This window comes from Cricetulus griseus, chromosome 5, assembly GCF_003668045.3.
Source record: "Cricetulus griseus strain 17A/GY chromosome 5, alternate assembly CriGri-PICRH-1.0, whole genome shotgun sequence".
Classification (NCBI taxonomy): domain Eukaryota; kingdom Metazoa; phylum Chordata; class Mammalia; order Rodentia; family Cricetidae; genus Cricetulus; species Cricetulus griseus.
In genome coordinates this window covers 60,969,024-60,991,685 of record NC_048598.1, presented here as the reverse complement: position 1 = coordinate 60,991,685, position 22,662 = coordinate 60,969,024, and the positions used below count along the sequence as shown (strand labels likewise).

The 22,662-nt window shown below is 43.6% G+C and overlaps 1 protein-coding gene across 1 annotated transcript in view; it reads right to left on the bottom strand.

The window, feature by feature from the left end:
• Positions 1 to 224: 224 nt before the first annotated feature.
• Map3k19 (mitogen-activated protein kinase kinase kinase 19) overlaps positions 225 to 22,662 on the bottom strand; it is a 37,547-nt gene continuing 15,109 nt past the window's right edge. Inside the window, exons 6-13 of the mRNA XM_035445650.1 lie at positions 21,487 to 21,577; positions 19,138 to 19,210; positions 16,074 to 16,315; positions 14,489 to 14,532; positions 8,029 to 10,458; positions 5,836 to 5,985; positions 2,717 to 3,414; positions 225 to 663 (exon numbers count right to left, since the gene is read on the bottom strand). Of these exons, the coding sequence (XP_035301541.1) occupies positions 597 to 663; positions 2,717 to 3,414; positions 5,836 to 5,985; positions 8,029 to 10,458; positions 14,489 to 14,532; positions 16,074 to 16,315; positions 19,138 to 19,210; positions 21,487 to 21,577 (3,795 nt within the window). The 3' untranslated portion in view covers positions 225 to 596. The remainder of the gene's footprint in view (positions 664 to 2,716; positions 3,415 to 5,835; positions 5,986 to 8,028; positions 10,459 to 14,488; positions 14,533 to 16,073; positions 16,316 to 19,137; positions 19,211 to 21,486; positions 21,578 to 22,662) is intronic.

The window sequence follows — 22,662 nt, the reverse complement described above, 5'->3', positions numbered from 1 at the left end:
AAAAAATAAAGCAGACAGCAACAGAGGGAGACACCAAATGTCAACCTCTGATTTACACATGTACACACACATAAGCACACGCACTCAAATAAATATGAATATTATCGGGCAAAATGTGTGTGACTTATTTTAAACTATTAAAATTGAAAGAAGTAAGCCAGATGTGATGGTGCATGCCTTTAATCCCAGCACTCCAAAGTAGAGGCAGGCAGATCTCTGTGCATTTGATGCCAACAAGGTCTACATAGTGAGTTCAGGACAGCCAGGGCTACGTAGTGAGACTCTGTTCAAAAAAAAAATTAAAAGAAGCATATAAAGCAATAGAGATAGTTCTTGGGCAATCAAAATTGCAAACACTGGAATGGGGTTTGATGGGGTTTTAAAAATTAATTTGAAAGTTTCTTCTCATGCAAATAGACAGTCATGCCTGAAGTTTAAGGTCAGTATGTAACTAAAACTTTCCAATAATGCTGCAGGATCTGGTTAAATTGGGCTATGTTGGATTTATAATAGGAAAATAAGTCCCTTAACCATCATTCCCCACAGCAGAGCCAGAAGTGGGGGTAGGAAGTCTAGAGTGGGAAGCTGGTACATGCTCACTGGCTTCTCTTCAGGAAGGAGTGCTTCAAGAGCTGGAGAGCAGATGGTCTCTCATGCTGATCCCTAAAAGGGAGAAAACACATTAGAAGCAGCACACAGTAACATGACAATTACCAACATCTGCATGAATCTGATGCAAACTATTAAGATGGAGGCATAGGGGCTGGAGAGATGGTTCAGGTCAGTTCAGTTCAGTTGCTCTTGCAAAGGACTACAGTTCAGTTCCCGGTACCCATGTTAAGTGGCTCACAACTACCTGTAACTCCAACACCAGAAGATCTGGTGCCCTCTTCCAGTCTCCTCATGCATCTACACATGGTACACACACACAATTAATTAATTAATTAAAAAATGGAGGCACGACTGCTGATCATCCAATGGACTGGCTTGAGCTTCAATTCCAGTTTTTAACTGTAATCTCAAGCAAGTGATGAAAACTTTGCTCACCTGTAAAGTGAGGGCTAACAATACCTATAGTGGGTGAAGTGTTTGTCTAGCACAAACAAAGTCCTAGTACTGCACAAATTGGGCTTGGTGGGGCTCACCCATAATCCAGTACTTAGGTGGAAACAAAAAGATCAGAAATTCAAGGCTATCTTGGCTAAGCATGGATTTGTAGAGCTTGAGACCATCCCTGGGCTACATGAAACCTTGTCTCACTTTTATTTTCTGAAAACCTAACTCATTGGAAGAATTAAATAAACATCTAACTTAAACACACACACACACACACACACACACACACACACAAAACTCTAGCTGGGTGGTGGTGGTGCACGCCTTTAATCCCAGCACTTGTGAAACAGAGGCAGATGGATCTCTGTGAGTTCAAGGCCAGCCTGGTCTACAAAGCTACACAGAGAAAACTTGTCTCGAAAATGAAAACAAAAAAAAAAAAAAAGAAAGAAAGAAAGAAAGAAAACAGAAAAAAGTACAAAACTCATTGGGTGATGGTAGTAAATGCCTTTAACCCCAGCTCCAGGGAGGCAGAGGTAGATGGATCTCAGTGAAATATAGGCCTGCCTGGTCTACAAAGTGAGTTCCAGGACAGCCAAAACTACACACAGAGAAACCCCCTCTCAAGAAAAGAAGACAATCAAACCTCATGGTACCTATTGTGATTAAAAACAAGGCCCTATTTTTTGTTTTTAATCTTGGTTATTTTGAGACAGGGTTTTACCAAGTATCCCAGGCTAGCCTGGAATTCACTGTGTAGCCCAGACTGTCTTTGGATTTGTAATCCTCCTGCCTTGGCCTCTTGAGGGCTGAGATTACAGGCATATTCCACCAAATCTAATTAGGCTCTTCTTTTCCACTGCATTTGTGTTCAATCTGTTTAGAGTATAATTACATATAGTTTAAAATTTATACCTTCAGGGGTACCATGCTATAAGTACTTTTATTGGCGTTAAATTCATTTGTAAAATTTGAACCAGCAAGTTGCTCAGCAATAGAAGAATTTGCTGCCAAGCCTGACAACCTGAGTTCAATCCCCATAACTCACATGGTGGAAGGAGAGAACCAACTGTCATTAAGTTGTCCTCTGACTTCCATACATGTCCTGTACAGGATGCACATGGCCCCTCCCCCGCCCCAGCACAAATAAATGGAATAAAATTTCTTAGGTATTCAGATTTTTAACTCAGGCCATGGTGGTGCAAGCCTTTAATCCCAGAACTAGGGAGGCAGAGGCAGGTGGATCTCTGTGAGTTCAAGATCAGCCTGGTCTGCAGAGTGAGTTCTAGTACAACCAGAGCTACACAGGGGAACCTTGTGTCATAACAAACAAAAAGAATTCATAGTTTAAAAGACCTTTAAAAGTAGGGATTTATACTGTTTGGGTGTGTCTATTTGTTGAGACAGGCTTTCATGTATCTCATGCTGACTTTGAATTTCTGATCCTTCTACCTCCACCTCCTGAGTGCTGAGGCTACAGGCATCCAGCATGGCCAGTGTATATACAGTACTGGGGATTGAACCCAGGGCTTTGGGCATGCTAGGCAAGCCCTCTACCAACTTAGATTCATCCCTAGCTCCTGAAACAGAACTTTGAATGTTGTGAAGGGAATAGCTGCTTCGGGTCTCTAGGTATCTCCTCCTTCTTTGACTTTCTTACCTGGTCAGGCACAAGCGCACAAAGTCTGCCGCAGATTCTGAAAATCGGTCAGGTAGAGGAGGCATTAGGCCTCTGTGGGCTCCAATGTAAAACATGGCTGCCATCCTATCCATGGAAGCCAGAGGAGGCTTCCCAGTGGCCATCTCAAACACAGTGCAGCCGATGCTCCAGATATCTGATTTCCTTCCATAGCCAGACTCATTGATGACCTCAGGGGCCATCCAGTATGGAGTCCCACGCATGGACTTCAGCATGTCACTGTGAGTACCATTTAAGCCTGCCCAGGCCAGACGCTTGGCACAGCCGAAGTCAATCAGCTTTATTGTCCCAGTTGGCATGAGCATGACGTTGTTTCCTTTGATGTCTCGATGGACCACACAGTTCTCATGGAGATAAGCAACACCTTGCAGGATCTGTCTTGTGTATTTACAGAACACCATCTCAGGCAGGGGCCCGAAGCGGTTTATAATACTAGAGATGGAGCCACCAGGGACAAATTCCATAAAGATGCTCACCGTGTTCTCCTCCAAGCATGTCCCTAGATAAGCCACTATGTTTACATGCTTCAGTGCCTTCAGCAAATCTACTTCCTCCTGCAGTTTCCGGTATTCTTTCTCAGTAGCCAATTTATCAGAAGTATCCAAGGCCACCTGCTTCACAGCTATTAGCTGTCCTAGGCTAGTAAGTCCACAGTAAACCTACAAACAAGCCAACACAAATTACTAAATTTATGATAGAGCAATGTGTTCAAAAGTGCCCTTTCCTTTACTTCCCAAACACTTTTTGTCCTCTAAGGCAATCCATCCACAGATGAACGATATATAGTTAAACAAACTCTGCATTCAAGATGGCGATGAGCAAGCATGATGAACAGATGGCAGATTGATTTATAGTCACATGATTACATCAATACAAACTGATTCATAATACTAGATGCCCTCCAGGCATCTATTTTTTAGATAAGTTTGTATTAGTGTTTTGCTTGCTTGTCTTAGTTTTTAAAAACTGACATGTTGGCACATGGGAAGCAGAAACAAGGAGATTTCAGTCAGTTCAAGGGCAACTTGCTCTACACAGTTCCAGGTCAGCCTGGTCTACACAGTTCCAGGTCAGCCTGGTCTACACAGTTCCAGGTCAGCCTGGTCTACACAGTTCCAGGTCAGCCTGGTCTACACAGTTCCAGGTCAGCCTGGTCTACACAGTTCCAGGTCAGCCTGGTCTACACAGTTCCAGGTCAGCCTGGTCTACACAGTTCTAGGTCAGCCTGGTCTACACAGTTCCATGTCAGCTAGGGATACATAGTAAGACCCTGTCTGAAAAAAATATTGTCTTTTTATTTTTATTTATGTAATTGTTTGTATATCTTATTTATATGTATCTCTTTGTGTGTGTGTGTGTGTGTGTGTGTGTGTGTGTGTGTATGTACAAAAGAGGGTGCTGGGTCACCTAGAATTGGGGTTACAGGTGGTTATGAGCTGCCCAGTGTGGATGGATGCAGGGAGTGGAATGCAAGTCCTCTGGAAGAACAGGAGACATTTTTAACTGATGAGCCATCTCTCCAGCCCTTCTCTTGTCTTTTGAAGACCATGTCTTATGTAGCTCAGGATGCCTCAAACTCACTTTGTAGCTGAAGATAACCTTAAACTCCTGATCCTTCTGTCTTTTTCTCCCGAGTGCTAGGACTACAGTATGTCTCATCGCACCCAGCAGTAGTCAGATATGTATTCGTGGAGTTGTGTGTGTAAATGGAAGCCAACGGTTGACACTGGATATTTCACTCAATTGCTTCTCTTATTTGTTTGTTTGTTTATTCATTCTTTTATTTACTTATTTTGAGACAGGGTCTCTCTCTAAACATAGAGCTCTCCAATTAGGTTAGCCATTGAGCCCTAGGGCCCCTTCTGTCTCTTTCTCTCCTGTGTACCCAGTTTCTATCAAACTCGGGTCCTTATGCTTGTGCAGCAAGCACTTTACAAACTGAGTCATCCCTCCAGCCTCCTATGTATGGTCTTTTATTTGTTTTTCTTATCTATAAAACTGATATGACATTTGCCTCATGTATTTCTCTGATGAGAATATCAGATGCTGGGAAAGCCCCTCACCAAAAGAATGCACAGGGCTAAGTCAGAATAAAGCTTTCCAGAAAGAGAAGGGAGCAGGTCCTGCCAGTTACCCCATAATGTGACCCCATAAGTTGCCTTCTTGTGGATTCCTGAAGGGTCCCCAGCTAGAAACTCCACAGATCAGTCTTAAAGTTGGTCTTTTTTCACCTGTCTACTCAATACTCTTTAGGCCACTAAAACTTTAGGGGGTCATTTATGTAACTCCCAAAACACAAAGACCAGCATTTGCATTTGAATTTGCACCCTCCTTGTAGTAAGTCTCCCCATCTCCAGTGCTATGTTGAAACACTGGAGGGGGAGATTTCTTTCCCAATGGGCTTATGATGAGGGTTAGTATTGACTGTCAACTTGACAGAATCTAGATTCATTTAGAAGACACACATCTGGACATATCTGTGTGGGAATTTCTAAATTTGGTTAACTAAGAAAGGAAGACCCACCCTGAATGTGGCCAGAACCATCCCATGGGCTGGGGTCCTGGGCTGAATAAAAGAGGAAAGTGATCTAAGCACCAGTATCCATCTCTCTATGCTTCCTGACTGCGGATGTCACGTGACCAACTGCAACACACAACTGCTGCCATGACTTCCTCATCTTGATAAACTATACCCTCAAACTTAGAGCCAAATGAATCATTGTTTCCTTAAGTTGATTTTGTCAGGTGTCTTGAAAAAAAAATAGTTAGTGCAGGGCTTGAACTTGGAATGAAGAGAGGCTAGAGGTGCAATGGGTAGTCACTGCCTGAGAGCAAGAGCCGTGAGGGGAAAGCCTGTGAGACAGTTGATCTTGAGGAAATAGTTAAGTCTCTAAAGCCACCCTTGCTAACATCAAATCAACTCCATACCTTTCAAATGCATAAAGAAAGAAACATAATCCCCCTGAAGCAAGTCTGGGTTTTTCTGTGGCTTCCAGCTGAAAATGTTCTAAGTGCAGGCATCATGGAAGAGGGTCAGGGCGGGTGGAGAGTTCTAGCATCAGGATTCAAGGTGGACTTACTGTGCCATAGGCTCCTCTTCCAAGGATCTCACCCTTGGTCCAGAATATAGCTTCTTCATGTTTTAAACTCTTGTCAGAAAGTGTCCTCTTTTCATTTGAGTTAAGAAAGTTTTCTTCCTTGTCATATATCCTGAATCCATTAACACACCTCTGGGAAAATGACAAAAAATTATCATTAAACTCTAATTTGTTATGGGGAGTTGAGAACACAAAGAGGTCTGCCTCTTCTTTCTCCTCCTTTTTGTGAGACAGATAGCCCAGACTGGCCTCCAATTTACTATGTAAACAAGGATTACCTCTAACTTCTGACTCTACTGCCTTTATGCCCCAAGTGCTGTGGTTACAAACACCGTGCCATCATACACATCATACACATCATGCACACCTGTGTGCAACCTAGGGTAACTAGGAGTATATGTGGTCCAACACAAAATCATAAACTTACTTCAAACATCATGAGATGTTGTTTGTTTGTTAAAGTGATCATGAGGTTCTATAGCGGGTAACTGTCTGGTGATCACTGAAAATTATCTGCCGTTGACTGAAAATATCATCATCATTGGACAAAATACTGACCTACTTAAATAAATAGTTTTGCTGTGTTAAATTACCTCAGGTGATCTCAAGGCAGAGAGTCAAACTATCTAAATTCCAGAAATAAGCCCACACTGAGACCCGGGGATGTGACTCAATAGGTAGACGTCTACTTAGCATTCACGAAGCCCTGGGTTCCATCCCCAGCACCACATAAGCCAGGCAGATTAGAAGCTCAAGGTCTGGAAGCCTACATGGGACAACCTAAGCCCTCTACATACATGTAACAGTAGTGTAGCTTGGTCTACTTATGGGACTCCTAACAGTGGGAATAGGGGCTGTCCCTAATGCTTTGGCTGGCTCTTGGGAACCTATTCCTCATGCTAAATTGCCTTGCCCTGTCTAAATACAAGTGGCAGTGCTTAGTCTTACAGCAACTTGATATGCCATACTTTGCTGATACCCACAGAAGGACTGTCCCTTTCTGAACCAAAACAGAAAAGGAGTGAGTTCAGGGTGAGTGGAAATAGGGAGGGCATGGGACGAGGGAAGAGAGGGGAAACCGGAGTTGGGTTGTAAAATAAATTAATAAAAACAAAAAAGAAGTTCATCCTCAGCTACATAATGAGTTCAAGGCCAGCCTGGGCTACAAAAGACCTTGTCTCAAAGAAGAAAAAGACACAGTAAGCAATTGTAGACTAAATCTGCCAGTGTGGCATGTGCCTTTAATCCCCACACTCAGGGGGCAGAGGCAGGTGGATCTCTGTGAGTTCCAGGCCAGCCTGGTCTATAAAAGTGAGTTCCAGGACAGCATGGCTACTACACACACACACACACACACACACAAGCCCTGTCTCAAAAAAAACCCAAAAAATTACTATTTGGTCTAAAGCCACAGAGAAATCCTGTCTCAAAAAATTATTATTTGGGGTTTATGACTACTTATTTAAAAATAAGGATTTTAGGGACCAGCAAGATGACTCTGCAGTGGTTCTCAACCTGTGGGTCCTGACCCCCACAGTGGCCTCATATCAGATGTTTACATTACAATTCATAACTATCAAAATGACAGTTATGAAGTAGCAAAAACTAATTTTATGGTTAGGAGACAGCACAACATGAGGACGGGTCACAGAATTAGGAATGCAGAGGACCACTGATTCAGTGGAAGGAGGCACTAAGCCTGATGATCTAAATTTGATCCTGGAAGCTGAAATGATGGAAGGAGAGAGGATTATCCTCTGATTTCTACCCATATGCCATATCACATATGTGTGCACTCATGAGTTGCAAGCAAGAATGCACACATACATACATACATACATACATGCATACACAGACACACACACACACACACACACACACACACACACACACACACACACGTAATTAAAAATAAGGGTTTTTAGCGGGGCGTTGGTGGAGCATGCCTTTAATCCCAGCACTCGGGAGGCAGAGGCAGGCGGATCTCTGTGAGTTTGAGGCCAGCCTGGTCTCCAGAGAGAGTGCCAGGATAGGCTCCAAAGCTACACAGAGAAACCTGTCTCAAAAAACCAAAATAAATAAATAAATAAATAAATAAATAAATAAGGGTTTCGAACTAGATTGTCTCTAAGATCCTTCCCACCCGAAAGCACTTCTGATTATAATCAGACCAACCTGTAGTTTAACATTTGTTGTCTCTCTGTCCAATTCTTCAATGGTATTACCTTTCCTACTGAAGACAAGGTTCAGGTTTTCGGCATCTGCCTCATTTGTCATTATTTGGCAAGAGCTGTTATCTGTCTCATCAAGCGCTAATAGTTCTTCAACCAGACAACCTAGCAACTCATCCGTCAATTCTTCATTCTTTACTGGGTCTAAGATTTCTCTCGAAATCTTTCCAAGTGTTTGATATGTGACAGAGTTATTTTCTAAGCTGTCCTGATCTAAAGAAGGTGCCCAGTGTTGTTCTGTAGGGGAAGGTGCACTTTCTGGGTTCTCGTGGAAAGAGAAACTCCGAAAGCTCATGGGTGTTTTAGACTTCTCTGAAAGGCTATCGAATTCTAGGGAATCCATGAGCATCTGGCCAGCATTGACTTTGTCAAGAGGTTCTATGTCCTGCTTTTCTGGTGACACATGCTTGCCTGAACTCTTGTCGCTGAGCACCACAGCCCAGCTGTTTTCTGAAGGGACAAGCAGGGCCTGCTGGTGCAGCTCTCCAAGCCCTTTTAGATCTCTAAGGCTTTGGGTAAGTATGTCACTGGTAAAAACGCCTCCCTCATCTACATCCTCCTCTGTGATGATGTCTTCAACGATGGATAGATCTGAAACAGGAGGGGTCTCTTTCTGTTCAGGGGATTGCTCAGGGATTGGTTTCAAGTTTGTGAGCTGAACTTCATCTTTGGGAGACAGAAAGCCATTGCCTGAAGATTTAATCAGCCAGTCTGGTTCTGAAACACCATCCTCCCTGTGGCTACCTGTAGCCCTGCAACCCCTTTCTTTAGAAATTAACCCTCTGTGCTTTTGCTTGAGACCAAGTGAAGGCTTGGTGGCTTTTATGTGTGGCCTCTTCTGAAGAAGTCTTGCTCTGCTATTGCTGCTTCGGTCACTTTGGGAAGACTGACATTTACTGGGGACGCATCGGCCCAGGGGAGCTGTGCATATTTCACGGTAATATCTGTGTTCATGCCTTTCTGCCTCTCGAATGTAACTATAAATGGGAGTCCCAAACATCTCGTAGATTCCTGGTCCATTGGAGGTTGAATTGATTTCTTTGAACATGTCACTATACTTCAAGTCCAGGAAATGCAGTCTTGGATCTGTTGTTTCAGCCAACAGGGGAACACATGGCTTTTTTATACCCGAGCTTTTACTGATTCGAGGAAATGCTTGCTTTTTAGAGTTCTGGGTTTGATGCATTGATTTCTTCTTTTCTGTTGGAGGCACTTTCCTTTGAAACTTAGGTGACAGATGAGGTCTGGGGTCCATGGGTTCCAAAGCAGGGAAAACTTGAGTTTTTATGCTGTTTTTATGCCTGTTGGGTTTAATGGAAGCTTGGATGGAAACTGTGAGATTAGGAGGTGGTCTGTTTCTTGCCTTGGTCCTAGAATCCAACTTGGCTCTAGGAGTATTTGTCTGGAGTTTGTCCTGTTCTTGTTGAGCAAGCATGTTGAGGCTACTGCTATTCTGCATAGTGTGTTTTCTCTTTTGGAGGTTAGCTTTGGCTGTAGCTGACTCCTTGTGTGTTCCTTCTCCAGGGAATATGATTTGGACAAGAGGCACCATCCCATTCATTTCTTGCTTCATTGATTCCTCTACTGATATTTTTTTGTTCTGTTCTGTGTCTTTATGGCCTTCTAGGAGCTCTTCAATGGAGCCGTCAGAGTTCATACAAGATATGTCCTTTAGAACTCTAGCCTCTTCTGACACAGCGTATGGTTCTGTCGCTCCAGCTTCATGTAAAGAATTGCTTTCAGAAAAAGGAACTTTCTCATTTCTGATCTCTTTTTCCTCAGCTTGGGTTATTTCTGCATTTGGGGCTTCCTGGAGCTTGCTGAGACTGGTGTACACAGCTTCAGAATCTTGTTCAAACGCTCTGGCTGTTGAACCCTCTTTTTTTCTTGATGAATGATATTGGGAGATTTCACCCCCTTTTCTCATTTTGCTATCATGGAACTCACTACCCCTTTCCCTCTCTGTGGGAACATTGCCTTCTTTGACCTTCTCACAGGAAACCAATGCTGGCCCTTCTTCAAAGCAAGAGGTTTCAGTTTTGTCCCATCCTTCCATTTCCTGGGGTTCCCAACTCTCCACCACTCCCCCCTGTTTTCTGGGATGATTCACCTTCTGGAAAGAGCACATGTTTCTAGACCAAATGGCACTGTCAGACGCCCTGAGGCTCTGTTTTGCTGGTCCCTTCCATGTGACTTCTGGATGGCTCTTTGATGAGCTAAAGTCAACTGATTGACTAAGAGGCTCTAAGAGCTTAGGTACAGAGGTGGTAAAGCTTGGAACTTTTCTCTCATTGGGTCTTGGGAACTTGTGACTTTTTTCCACATCGAGGACACAAGATCTCATGGGCAAGAGTGATAGTGGTGGCAGAGGAAACTAAAAAAAGAGAAAGAAAATGATGAGTGCAGAAAAATATCTGAGTACCATATTCTCTGATTTAAAGTAAAAAAGTTCTTTTGTTTGTTTGTTTGTTTGTTTGTTTTGTGGTTTTTTGTGATGGTTTTTCTATGTAGCCTTGGCTGTCCTGGAACTCACTCTGCAGACCAGGCTGGCCTCAAACTCAGAAATCTGCCTGCCTCTGCCTCTTGAGTACTAGGATTAAAGTCGTGCACCACCACCTGGCTTAAATCAAAAAGTTGTAATACCCACTTACCGAAAGATTTTAAAGTATAACGCCATCCTGAGGATCACATTTTGTGTTCAGAGTTGGGGAATCAAACCCAGGGCTTGTACATCCTGGGCAAATGTTCTTCCACTTAGCTACATCAACATGTCCACAGGCCAGAAAGATCACAATTTTTTAAAACCAAAATCTGGGACTGGGGATGGAGTTCTCATTTGGTATACATGAGGCCCTGGTTTGATCCCCAGGATCATATAAGCAGGACACCGTATATACACCTATAACCCCATGCTGGGGAGGTGGAGGCAGGAACATCAGAGAAGTATAAGGTTATAGACTATATACAGCCTAGGCTAGAGTACTTGCCAAAAAATAAAAACATAAACAAACAAACACGGGCAGAAATAAAATAACACCTAAATCAGGACCAGCAAGATAGCTCCTTGGGTAAAGGCACCTGCCACCAAGCCTGATGACCTAAATTTGATTCCTGGGACCCACATGGTGGAAGGAGAGAGCTGGCAGCTGACACCCCCAAGTTGTCTTCTGATGTCTACATGTACATAGACTCTCTTCCTTCCCTCCTCCCTCCCTTCCTCCCCCCCCCTCACACACACACACACAACACACACACACACACAAGCAAAGTAAAAATAAATATCTTGGCTGGGCAGTGGTGGTGAACATGTTTAATCCCAGCACTCAGGAGGCAGAGGCAGCCAGATCTCTGTGAGTTCAAGGCCAGCCTGGTCTCCAGAGTGAGTTCCAGGACAGGCTCCAAAGCTACAGAAAAACTCTATTTCAAAAACAAACAAAAAAGCTAAAATTTATGCTATATATATTATATATATATACACATATATATATATTATTTACTTGTTTGTTATTTTGTTTTGTTTTTTTGATTTTTTGAGACAGTTTCTCTGTGTAGCCCGACTGTCCTGGAATTCACTCTGTAGATCAGGCTAGCCTCAAACTCACAGAGATCCGCCTGCCTCTGCCTCCCGAGTGCTGGGACTAAAATCATGCGCCACCAACGCCTGGGCTAGATGTTAAGTTTTAAGACAAGAAATATTTTCTTTAGTTGTCAAAGCATGATTAAAATGTTTTGAAAGCCTCTTGAAATCAATTTAAACTTGTTGCCATGTGTACTTTAACATCCTTCCAACACTGGTGATCTCAGGGTTTGTGGAACAAAACACTCATCATTGCTTTGCTGAATTGTTTAGTTGGGAACAGCTTTAGACGTGGAAAATTAGCAACCCTAAGATCTGGGTAGGCTTCTCAGATGCTAGTGTTTTCCCAGAATGCAGAAGGCTCTGGATTCAATCCCTAGCAACCCACAAACCGAATGTGGTAGTGCATGCCTGTGGTCCCAGGACTCTGGAAGTGGAGACCAAAGGATCAGGAGTTCAAGGTTATCCTCAGCCACATAGCAAGTTTGAGGACAGTCTGAACTGCATGACAATCTTTAAACAAAAACAAGAACAACCTAAATAGCTTTTTAAAAGATTTATTTAATGTTTATGAATGACTGCTTTGCCTGCATGTATGTATCTGTACCATGTACATGCCTAGAGGGTGTCTGTTGGATTGCCTGGAACTGGAGTTGCAGATGGTTGCGATCTACCATATATTAAGAAAAGCTGGACCCAGGTCCTCAAAAGTGACAAGTGCTCTTAAGCACTAAGTCATCTCTCCAGACTCTGCAATAGCTCTTTGTTCTCCTTTGCCCTCCAAACTATTTCAAACTCAGCTAGTTTTAATCAGTTCTAACCTCGAGGGGGCAGTGTAATGCAAAGTATAGCATTCAGCCTTGCTCCTGTTAAGCTATGAAGTCCTCAAGTGGGTGTTTCTTCGTGGTGTTTTCTCATGTAAACTCCGTAACCTAATTACATCAGATTATTTGTAGACTTGAATTGTTCATAGTGATTGAGAGCTATAGCTTGAATTTTCAGTTGTCAGCTAGGGAAGACCCAGATATTAGAAACTCAGGTGTCAGGTGATGTGTATCTCCCTGAATATCCTTCCCCCTGACACCCCTCAAAAAGAGGAAATAAGGAACGAGGAAATGGCTCAGTCAGTAAAGTGCTTGCCTTGCAAGTACAAACACCTGAGTTCACTCCCCAGACCCCACATTTCAAAAGCTAGCCATAGTAGAACAAGTTTGGAATCCCAGTGTTTGGGTGGGGGTGTAAAACAGATCCCTGGAGTTTGCTGGCTGATGAACCTAGTGTAATTGGCCAATGAGAGACCCTGTTTCAAAAATCAAGGTGGACAGCGCCTGGGAAACAACATCTGAAGTTAACCTCTGGCCACATGCACATGGTCACTTACACACACACACACACACAGAGAGAGAGAGAGAGAGAGAGAGAGAGAGAGAGAGAGAGAGAGAGAGAGAAAGAAAGAAAGGAGTCTTCCAGTGTTAAGAAGTCCCTTTCAAAAGCACTCTCACATGCCGATGCTGATGCACAGGTGTGCACAGATGTCTATCACATGCTGATGCACAGGTGTGCACAGATGTCTATCACATGCTGATGCACAGGTGTGCACAGATGTCTATCACATGCTGATGCACAGGTGGGCACAGGTATCTCTCACATGCTGATGCACAGGTGTGCACAGATGTCTATCACATGCTGATGCACAGGTGGGCACAGGCATTTCTATGTCCCCCAGGACACTGAAGGCCAGGAGAGCTGAGGAAACTGAAAAGTGACCAGTATCTTCCCAGAAACTTTCCTTTTAAATTATAGAAGCAGGGAAACTCCACTGTGGGGTGGGAGGTGAATGGCAAAGAATTACCTGGGATTTGGACAAATGTCAAGTTGAGTGGTGTGGTGACCCACACTTTCAATTCAGCACTCAGGAGGCAAGGGCAGGAGGAAGCGGATCCCTGTGAGCTCCTGGCCAGGCAGAGCTACATAGTGAAACCCTGTCTCAAAAAGTTAAATACATAAATAAACAAAGAAGCAGACAAACAAAAAGAGCTGAGTGAAAGAAAACTAAGAGGCAGGAAGCACAGCTTAGAATAGCATTGGAGAAATCAGGACTGTCAATCACATGGGCCTGTTTTCTTCAATGGAAGAAAATGGACGGCAGCTAGGCACTTGGAATGCCAGAGTGACTAGTGGCCCATCAACCTGGTGGCCTTTTGCTATTCTATGAGCCAGGCTTCCTGAATCCCCCAATATCCTGAGCGTTGTTTAGGCCCTAATCCTGAGCTTTGTCTCTCAAGTAACTAGAACACATCCCTATGAAAGAGGCCCGTGAACTTTTCATCCTTCATCAATAGAATTCATCTTTATGCTTATCTTAGATCCTTCGCTAGGCCTGAGCTCTGAGCTCTACTTAGCAGCCAATAGAATTTATTCTTGTTATAAAGGTCGCTGGTCACAAGTTCTACTCTGTTTAAGTGTGTAAGGAAAATAGAATACAGGGTCAATCCCTGAAGGTCTTTACCCCATGCCCTCAAAAATGGCACTGTCCCCAGCTTTCTTTGTTATCTCTCTTTGGTCCATTTTCTTGGCAGTTGTAATACCTGTAGTAACCCCTTAACACTAAGAGACCCATCCACCTCCCTAAGCAGGGGACAGGAAATTGCCTGAGAAACAACCCACAGAGCAAGAGATAATATTTGCAAGAATAACTGACTTCTCCATAAAATAGGCATTGTTTTTAAGATTTCCTCCACACTATTATTGCTAAGGATTTGACAATGAGTAGTTTGATGGAACTTGTTGTTGTTGTTTTAACTAAGTGAAAAGTTACTAATCTTACCTCAATTCTTCGGCCACTGTGTCTCATGTCAGAAGTAGGAAACTCTATAAGAAAAGAACAAACAAACGAGAATTGGGTGCTCTTAGTAGTAGGGTGAAAAGCTTGTGGATGGAGCAATGTAGTTGCTAAGGTATGTGGGAAAGTGTTTCAAAGTATGTTTTTTCCTGTGCAGTGTACACAGTGATGGAATGTTTCCAGAAAACCTCAAGCCAAGCCACCAGGAGGGGAATGTACTGTGTATGTTCATCTTATTGATTATTGAATAAAGTACTTGTTTGGCCAATGAAACAGCAAGTTAGACAGGACTATGAGTCAAAGAGGATTCTGGGAAATGTAGTAGAGAAGTGGTGATCTAGGCAGGAAGTGACATAGCAAGGAGACTCATATGTAAGCAAAGGAAGCAGGAAATGTCCCCCCTTTCCCCTTCACCTCCTCCAGTGGCGGGATGTGAGCCACCAGCAAGGAGGGACGCCAATAAGGCATCCGATAAGATAAGTCTTATAAAATATATAGATTTATGATAATTAAGACTGAGCTAACAGATGAAAATCCTAGTCATTGGCCAAGCAGCATTGTACCTAATACAAGTCTCTCTGTGCATTAATTTGGGCCCTAACTTGGCGGGCGGCTGGCGTAAAGTGCACATGTGGCGGTGGGGCTTTGGCAGCTTTTGGCGGAAAGATTTATCGTAACAGGGATTGTTGTGGGTTTGTTTGTTCATTTGCTTTTGAGACCTTGTCTCAGGTAGGCTGGCCTTGAACTCCCTAGGTAGCCAGGGATAACCTTGAGTGTTAGAATTACAGGTGTGTGTTATGCACAGTTCAGTACTGGGAACCAAACCCAGGGCTTCATGTGTGCCAAGCAAACACTCTACCAACTGAGCCACATGTCAGTTGTTTGTTTTTTCTCCCCATGGAATCCTCTTTCCTGAAACACACATTCCCTCTTCTTCATTTGCTCAAGTTGCCTTCACTATTGTCATATATGTGTGTACCTGTGTGTGTACATGTGTGTATGTGCACCAGGGAAGGTGTCTTTGTTCCATGATATGCTTGTAGAGCTCAGAGGACACACACAAACATTTAGGTACCACTGACTGACCTTGCCTTTTAAACAAGACCTCTCACTGGCCTAGAACTTGTCAAGTTGGCTAGGCTGGATGGCCAGGGAGCCTCAGAGATGTTCCTGAATCAGCCACATCTGGGCTGTGATGACAAGCATGTGTGATCATAAATGGCTTTTTTTAAAAATACAGGTTTTAGGGAATTGAACTCAGATCCTTGTGCTTGCAAGCACTTTAGTGACTGAGTTCTCTCTCCAGCACCACTATAGAATTAAATGCTCAACTTAATATGTTTCCTCATATTTGTGGTTTCTAGACTTTCTACAGAGATACATAAAATCATATATGTGTATATGGCATGAACAGAGGAGTAAAATTTTTAGGGTACAAAGCAGACTAATAGGAAGGAGAAGGGGTGAGAAAAGGGGGAGCAGAGGAGGGTGAAGGAGAATGTGCTTGCCATACAATATATTCTCACACAGAAGCATTAACAGTGAGTACATAAACACATGCTTGGCTCACCTTCAGGTTTTCTTTGCTGCACTTTCAGAACATGGGGGGCCTCCTCCCTGGTTGCAGACACAGCAGTACTTGGGTCTAAGCAAGGTCTCAGTAAGAGGGCCATGTCCATACCATGGAGCTCCTCAGAACTTCCTTCCCTCTTCAGACATGAAGGTCTTGCTGTGAGGCTCACCATCTCCACTTCATTTGGTGGAGAGACAGGACGCACCTGTTCCCACTCCTGATGCACTGAGGTCACCTGCCTGAGAGGGGAGAGATGGGAAAAACCCATTTGCTGGGATAGTTTGGATCTTGGATGGTCCCTCTGTTAAACGTTTGGTCCCTACCATATGGTGGTGTTCGAGGAGGTGATGTCTAAGGTAAAGAAATTAATTTGTTGGGCCAATGCCCTTGAAGGGGGTTTTGGTAGCTGTTCTCTTTGTGGAACACCATGAAGGAAGCAGCCTTCTCCCCACATGCTCTCTTCCATGACGTACTGCCACTTTACCACAAGCCAAAAAAACCGATAAACCACAGCAACTGTAGAACGAACCCCCGAAACCAAAATACACTCCTCTTTGCTCATTATCATAAATACTCTATCAGCTACAGAAAACTGACTGGTACATTCCCCGTATCTTCCAGATCTGCCATTCCCAGGCCAGTCTGACCTTGTTGGGAAGTTTGGAAATTAGTTATCAAGTGGTCTGGCTGAGCCGAGTTGTGGAATCCTAACAGGACAAGGTCCCTGCATTCTCTGGCCTGATCCTGCCAGCCCTGCCCTCTGGATTCAGTCCTAGTCCACTCTCCCTCCTTTGTTCCTGTTTCTGGGAACCCTAAAGTCAAAAACAAAAGGCTGGGACAGGAGCAGTACACCATGTCTCTAAAGGCATTAATTAGCCAGCCCAGTCCTTCCCAAACTGTCTGCAGTGGGAAGCCAGTTTCTATTTTTGTTAGTTATTCTTATTACTTTATTTTTATTTTTTGAGAAAGAGTCTCTGATGGGGGAAGTGCTTCTGTGTATGTGTTTGCCTTATTGGATAATAAATAAAGTACTGTGTGGCCAATGAGGCAGTAAGTTAGACAGGACTAGGAGTCAAGGAGGATTCTGGGAAATGTAGTAAAGAGGTCGTGATCCGCAGGAACTGACATAGCAGGGAGACTCATATATAAACAAGGGCAAGAAGGAAGTGGGCCCCTTCTCTCTTCCTCCAGAGTCACCATGTGATCCTGGGATGAGGGCACCAATGGAAGGCATCCTAAATAAGATAAGTCTTATAAAATATATAGATTTATGATAATTAAGACTGAGCTAACAGATGAGAAATCCTAGTCATTGGTCAAGCAGCATTTGTACCTAATAGAAGTCTCTGTGTACTATTTGGGGCCCTAACTTGGCAGGCAGAACTCAGGTGGCTGGCGGAAAGCGCCCACGTGGCGGTAGGGCTTGGGTGGCTTTTGGCAGAAAGATTTATCGTAACAAGTCTCATGTAATCCATGCTAGTCCCAAACTAGCTATGTAAGCAAGGATGACATTGAACTTCTAAACCTCTTGCCTCCACTTTCCTAGTGTTAGGATTACAGGCATGCACCACCATATCTGGTTTATGCAGAGCTGGGGATCAAACTCAGGGCTTGGTGTACACTTGGAAAGCACTCTGCCAACTGAGATGCATACCCAGGCTGCCCCCTCCCCATTGTTTGGCTCTTTGAGAAAGAGACAGTCTTCCTATTGTTGTAGAGTTATCTTCCAAGCAAAACAGCTGCCATTTTCATCAGATTGGCTAAGAGCGTCATGGAGCCTCACCTGGGATTTCAGCCAGTCCTTCAACTGTTTGTATGCAACTATTTCTGTCCTAATTGCATGGCATCTCAAGAGATGTTAGAATATAAAGGCTGGGGAAGGTTAACTGAAGAGGGCTCTATCTACCTGGCTATGGGGAAGCCAACATCTAGGCTGCTTGAAGACTTCAGTGTGGCTGCTTTGGGTTCCCATGCTCCTGTAAACCCTTCACCCATGCTCTGTAAGTAAACTCCTTGAACTCTGGTAGAGTTATACTTCAGTTTGTTTATTGTTGGGACCTTATAAGGAGAAGGTAGACACTGTTTCCATCTCCCCAGGGAAGGAAATTTCCCAACAGTACTGGCCAGCCTGGAACTTGATATGTAAATCAGACTGACATTAAAGCTTGTAACCATCTTCCTACCTCTGACTCCTGAATTCTAGTGTTGGAAGGACCTACCTTACAACCTTCCCGCTCATTGCAGAGTGATAACTTTTGTCAACTATGATGAAAACTAGTACAGAATACAAAAGAACCAAAAACATGCAGAAAACAGACTCCATTTTTTCATCATCTGATTAATGGACATAGATTGTGTTATCAAATTACCACGTTTCAGTGTTTATCCTCATGTTCTTTACTAGCGTTATCTTGTGCTGGTCACGGGGCTACAGAACCACATTTGGGACACCCTGTATGCCACCCACCATGATGATAATAGATTAAACCTCTGAAACTGTAAATTTAGCTCCAACTAAATGTTTTCCTTTATAAGAGAAGATGTTGTCATGCTGTCTCTTCACAACAATAGAAACCCTAACTAAGGCAAGCCTGTTTCTATAACGTGCGCGCGCGCGCGTGTGTGTGTGTGTGTGTGTGTGTGTGTGTGTGTGTGTGTGTGTGTGTGTGTACGCGCTCGAGTGTGTTGTATGTGTGTTGTACTCCTCACAACAGGAGCAGACCAATGGATAGCACTGGGTGTCCTGCTCTCACCTTCTTTGCCATATTCCCTCAAGACAAGGTCTTTCACTAAACCTGAAGCTAGGCTGGCAGCCAGCAAGTCCCAGGATCCTCCTGTCTCTGCCTTCCACAGGGCTGAGGTTATAGACACACTCATGCCAAGCTGTTAACATGGATGCTGGGATTTGAACTCTGATCCTTATGCTTGCACAGAAAGTGTTCCTACCACACACCTATAATGTCTGTTTGTTATCTGGCCCCTCCTCATAGCATTTGTTGCTACACAGCTGTCATATTTTCTCCTTAAATTAAAATTCAATACCTGGGAACATATTCCTTACTTGTTTTCTTTCAAATCTTCTTGGCTTGTTTCTTGGGGAGGGTCTGGTGGAAACATCACAATAATCTCAACACCTGCAGAAAGTCATGGCAGGAGCAGAAGAAAGCAATGAACTCCCTGGGGATGAGGGGAAAACTCTTCATCTATTTAGGTAAGTCTATTCATTTGTGGGTGAAGAGTGTGGTTTTGAATCAGGGTTTCTCTGTGTAAACAGTTCTGGCTGTCCTGGGACTGGATTTGTAGACCAAGCTAGCCTTGAACTCACAGAGATCCTCTGCCTTGAGTGCTGGGATTAAAAGCGTGGGCCACCACCACCTGGTGATGAATCTATTCTTATGACTATAGAATAAATGTTAGCTAGGGCATTGAGTTTAGACATTGTCTGCAGCATATGACATGATGCATCAGGTATGCCCCGTCTCCAGCCCATGGTCCTATGTAGCTATGGATAGCAGTGAATGTTGCCCAACAGAAAATTATATACTTGATTAAAATATTATGAAACTGTGTGTGTGTGTGTGTGTGTGTGTGTGTGTACAAGTACACTATTGTTAAATGTGAACTTTGGGGATGACAATGCTATGTCATTAATAGCAAAAGGTTGGTTCTATGATAATTTCCAGATTCGGGGCAGGGTAGCTTAGAAGGGAAGGAATCTGACACCACGCTCAATAAACCGAGTTTAATGTTCAGGACCCACATGGTGGAAGAAAAGGACTGACTCTGGCAGGATGTCCTTTGACCTCCACATACAGGCTGAGGTAGGAGTATACACACACACACACACACACACACACACACACACACACACATATACAGGCTGAGGTAGGGGCATATCCACACACACACACAACACACAACACACACACATACACACTCAAAATGTAATTTAAAATTTTAAAAATTGTTCAGGTGGAAATGACAGGCTTTGACTGAACAGTGCTTTGGGTGGAGACAAGAACCCCTTCCTCCATAAGTATAACTGATAACACCTGCCTCACAGACTATAGTAACTGAGGTTCATCAACTGTGAGGAGAAACTTTGTCAGAAAGATCATTGATTCTTTGACTTATTAAGGTTTAAAAGTTCTGTGGAGATAATGTGGAAATCTCACGTTTCCCATATGAAAACCAAAAACACTACAACTCCCTCTGAAAAGGAAACCAGCATTTCAAACAGCAAGTTGTTCCAAAGTCAAACAGAACATGTAAGAAGTTTAACCCCTCCCCACCTGCCAAGGTGTTCTGGTTGTTCTTCCAGAGGACCTGGGTTCAAATCCCAGCAGCACACACATGGCTGTTACAACTGTCTGTAATTCCAGTTTTGGGGGATCTGTCACCCTAACTCCAATGGACATAAAATAATAAATTATTTAAAAAAGAAAAAAGGTAGTCAAAGGCATTTGACCATAAGACTCTTCCAAGGGGGGGACCAGGGTTTATTTATTTTAATCAGTTTTTCCATGTCTGATGATGTTCATTATTTAACTGTTACTGAATTATACTCAGCCTGGAGAGAGGTGCTAAGCAAATCTAAGGAAGTCAGAACAGGGCAGCAGGGAACAGAGGGCTGAGGAATGTGCATTTGGATCTGGGAATGAACAGACTCCTGGAGCTGATGGAAGCTTCTGAGAGGAAAGGGATGGTGGCAGGTGACATTAGACAAGAAGGAAAGGGACTGTGACTGCTGGCTGAGTGGGAGTGGAATCAAGTACAGAAGAGCCAGGAATAAGTGGCCGGTATGGCGAGGGGCAAGTTGCCAAGACTCTGATTCAGAAAAAAGATATAACAGAACGATGGGTGGTTTTTATTCTCTCTCTCTCCTCTCTCCCTCTCGCTCTAAATGTATGTGTTCATGTATGTGAACATACACATGAAGCCAGAGTGTCATTCCCTAAGGCATTGTCCATCTTGTTTTTTTTGTTTGTGTACTTTGTTTTTGTTTTTTGGGTGTCTCACTGACCTGAAACAAACCAAGCAGCCTAGGGCCCTGGGGGTTACAAGCACACACTCAAGGCCTTATATTTGCAAAGCAAGCACTTTACTGAATGAGCTCGCTCCAATCCCAGCTTTTATTTCCTTCATTTGTTTGTGGTTTTGTTTGTTTGTCTGAGACAGGGTTTCTCTGTGTAGCTTTGGAGGCTTTCCTGGAACTCACTCTGTAGACCAGGCTGGCTTCAAAAATCCCAGAGATGCACCTGCCTCAGCCTCCCAAGTGCTGGTGTTAAAAACATGCGCCACCAATCAGGTGTCTGTGATTTCAAAGTTGTGCCACACACTTCAGAAATTCTGAGAGAACCCCAGGCATCAGTGCCATCTTTAGGGACAAGTCATGGATGGAAGTGGATACCTTCTGTCCTGCATGGCCAGTCTTCACCCCGGGCAGCTGCTCCTTCCCCAGCCAGTATGGACAGGCTGCAGTCTTCCTCAAGGCCAAAGTCCTGTCAGAGCACAGAATGACAGCTCAGCGAGGTTATAGGGAGATGCTCAGTAAACATTCAATGCACAGAAATGAGGACCTGAGTTCAGTGCCCAGAATCCACATTAAAAAGCCTAATGTTAGCTGGGCAGTAGTGGCACATGCCTTTAACTCCAGCTTGGGCAGGTAGACCTCTGTGTGTTGTAGGTCAATACAAGACCTTGTCTCAAAAAACCACAATTAAGTCTGACCTCTGGCCCCCACATGCATGCACAGGTACGAACACACTGTTGTTTTTTTTTTTAATGTAAGCATCAATACAGTGAACCATCATAGTATCTTTTAGACAGGGTGAATGTTGACTTTCCAAGGCTAAAGTTTGTAACCAAATATTCCTTCTTAAATGGATAAAATATTTAGGACTAAAACCAATAAGGAAGGTTCAGCCCTTGGAGCAGATGTGATTAATTGCTTAATGAAAACTGAAGATCAAAGCTGAAACACAAGCATAGGGACCCTCAGTGTTTTCTACTTTATGGTTTTAGCATCCGGGCTGCTAATCTGCCCTGAATCCCATAGCAAGAGTAAGTGGAAAGAATCCTTCGGCCACAGTAGCAGGGAAGCAACCCTAGAGGAACAAAGTGGTTTCCACAGCTCTTCCCTGGGGCATTGCAGAAGAAAACCCCACCCCCATGGAAGTTGCAGATAGAACCCGGGACAGAAGCAGGCAGCAAAGCGGATTACAGTTTTCACCAGGGCTGATTTCTGAACTGATTGATCATAGGGTGCAACTTCTCAAACTTCCTTGGGCCTTCTAGAAAATAATCCTATTCTTGAAAGCCAACTTGATTTATGAAAAGTACTTTGAGGTCTTTAAAAGTGTTTTCTTAGTATGGTAGAAGTCATTGTGTTTTAAAATGTATTTTTATTTAACTTTGCATGTGTGTACATGTGAATCCACAGGCTTATACTCACAAGTGAACATGCAGAGACCAGAAGACAGACTGTAGGATTCCTTTGTCTATTTGTACCATGTGGGTCCCAGGGACTAAACTCAGGTAGCCAGACTTGGTGGGAAGGAACTTTCTTCTTCTTCTTCTTCTTCTT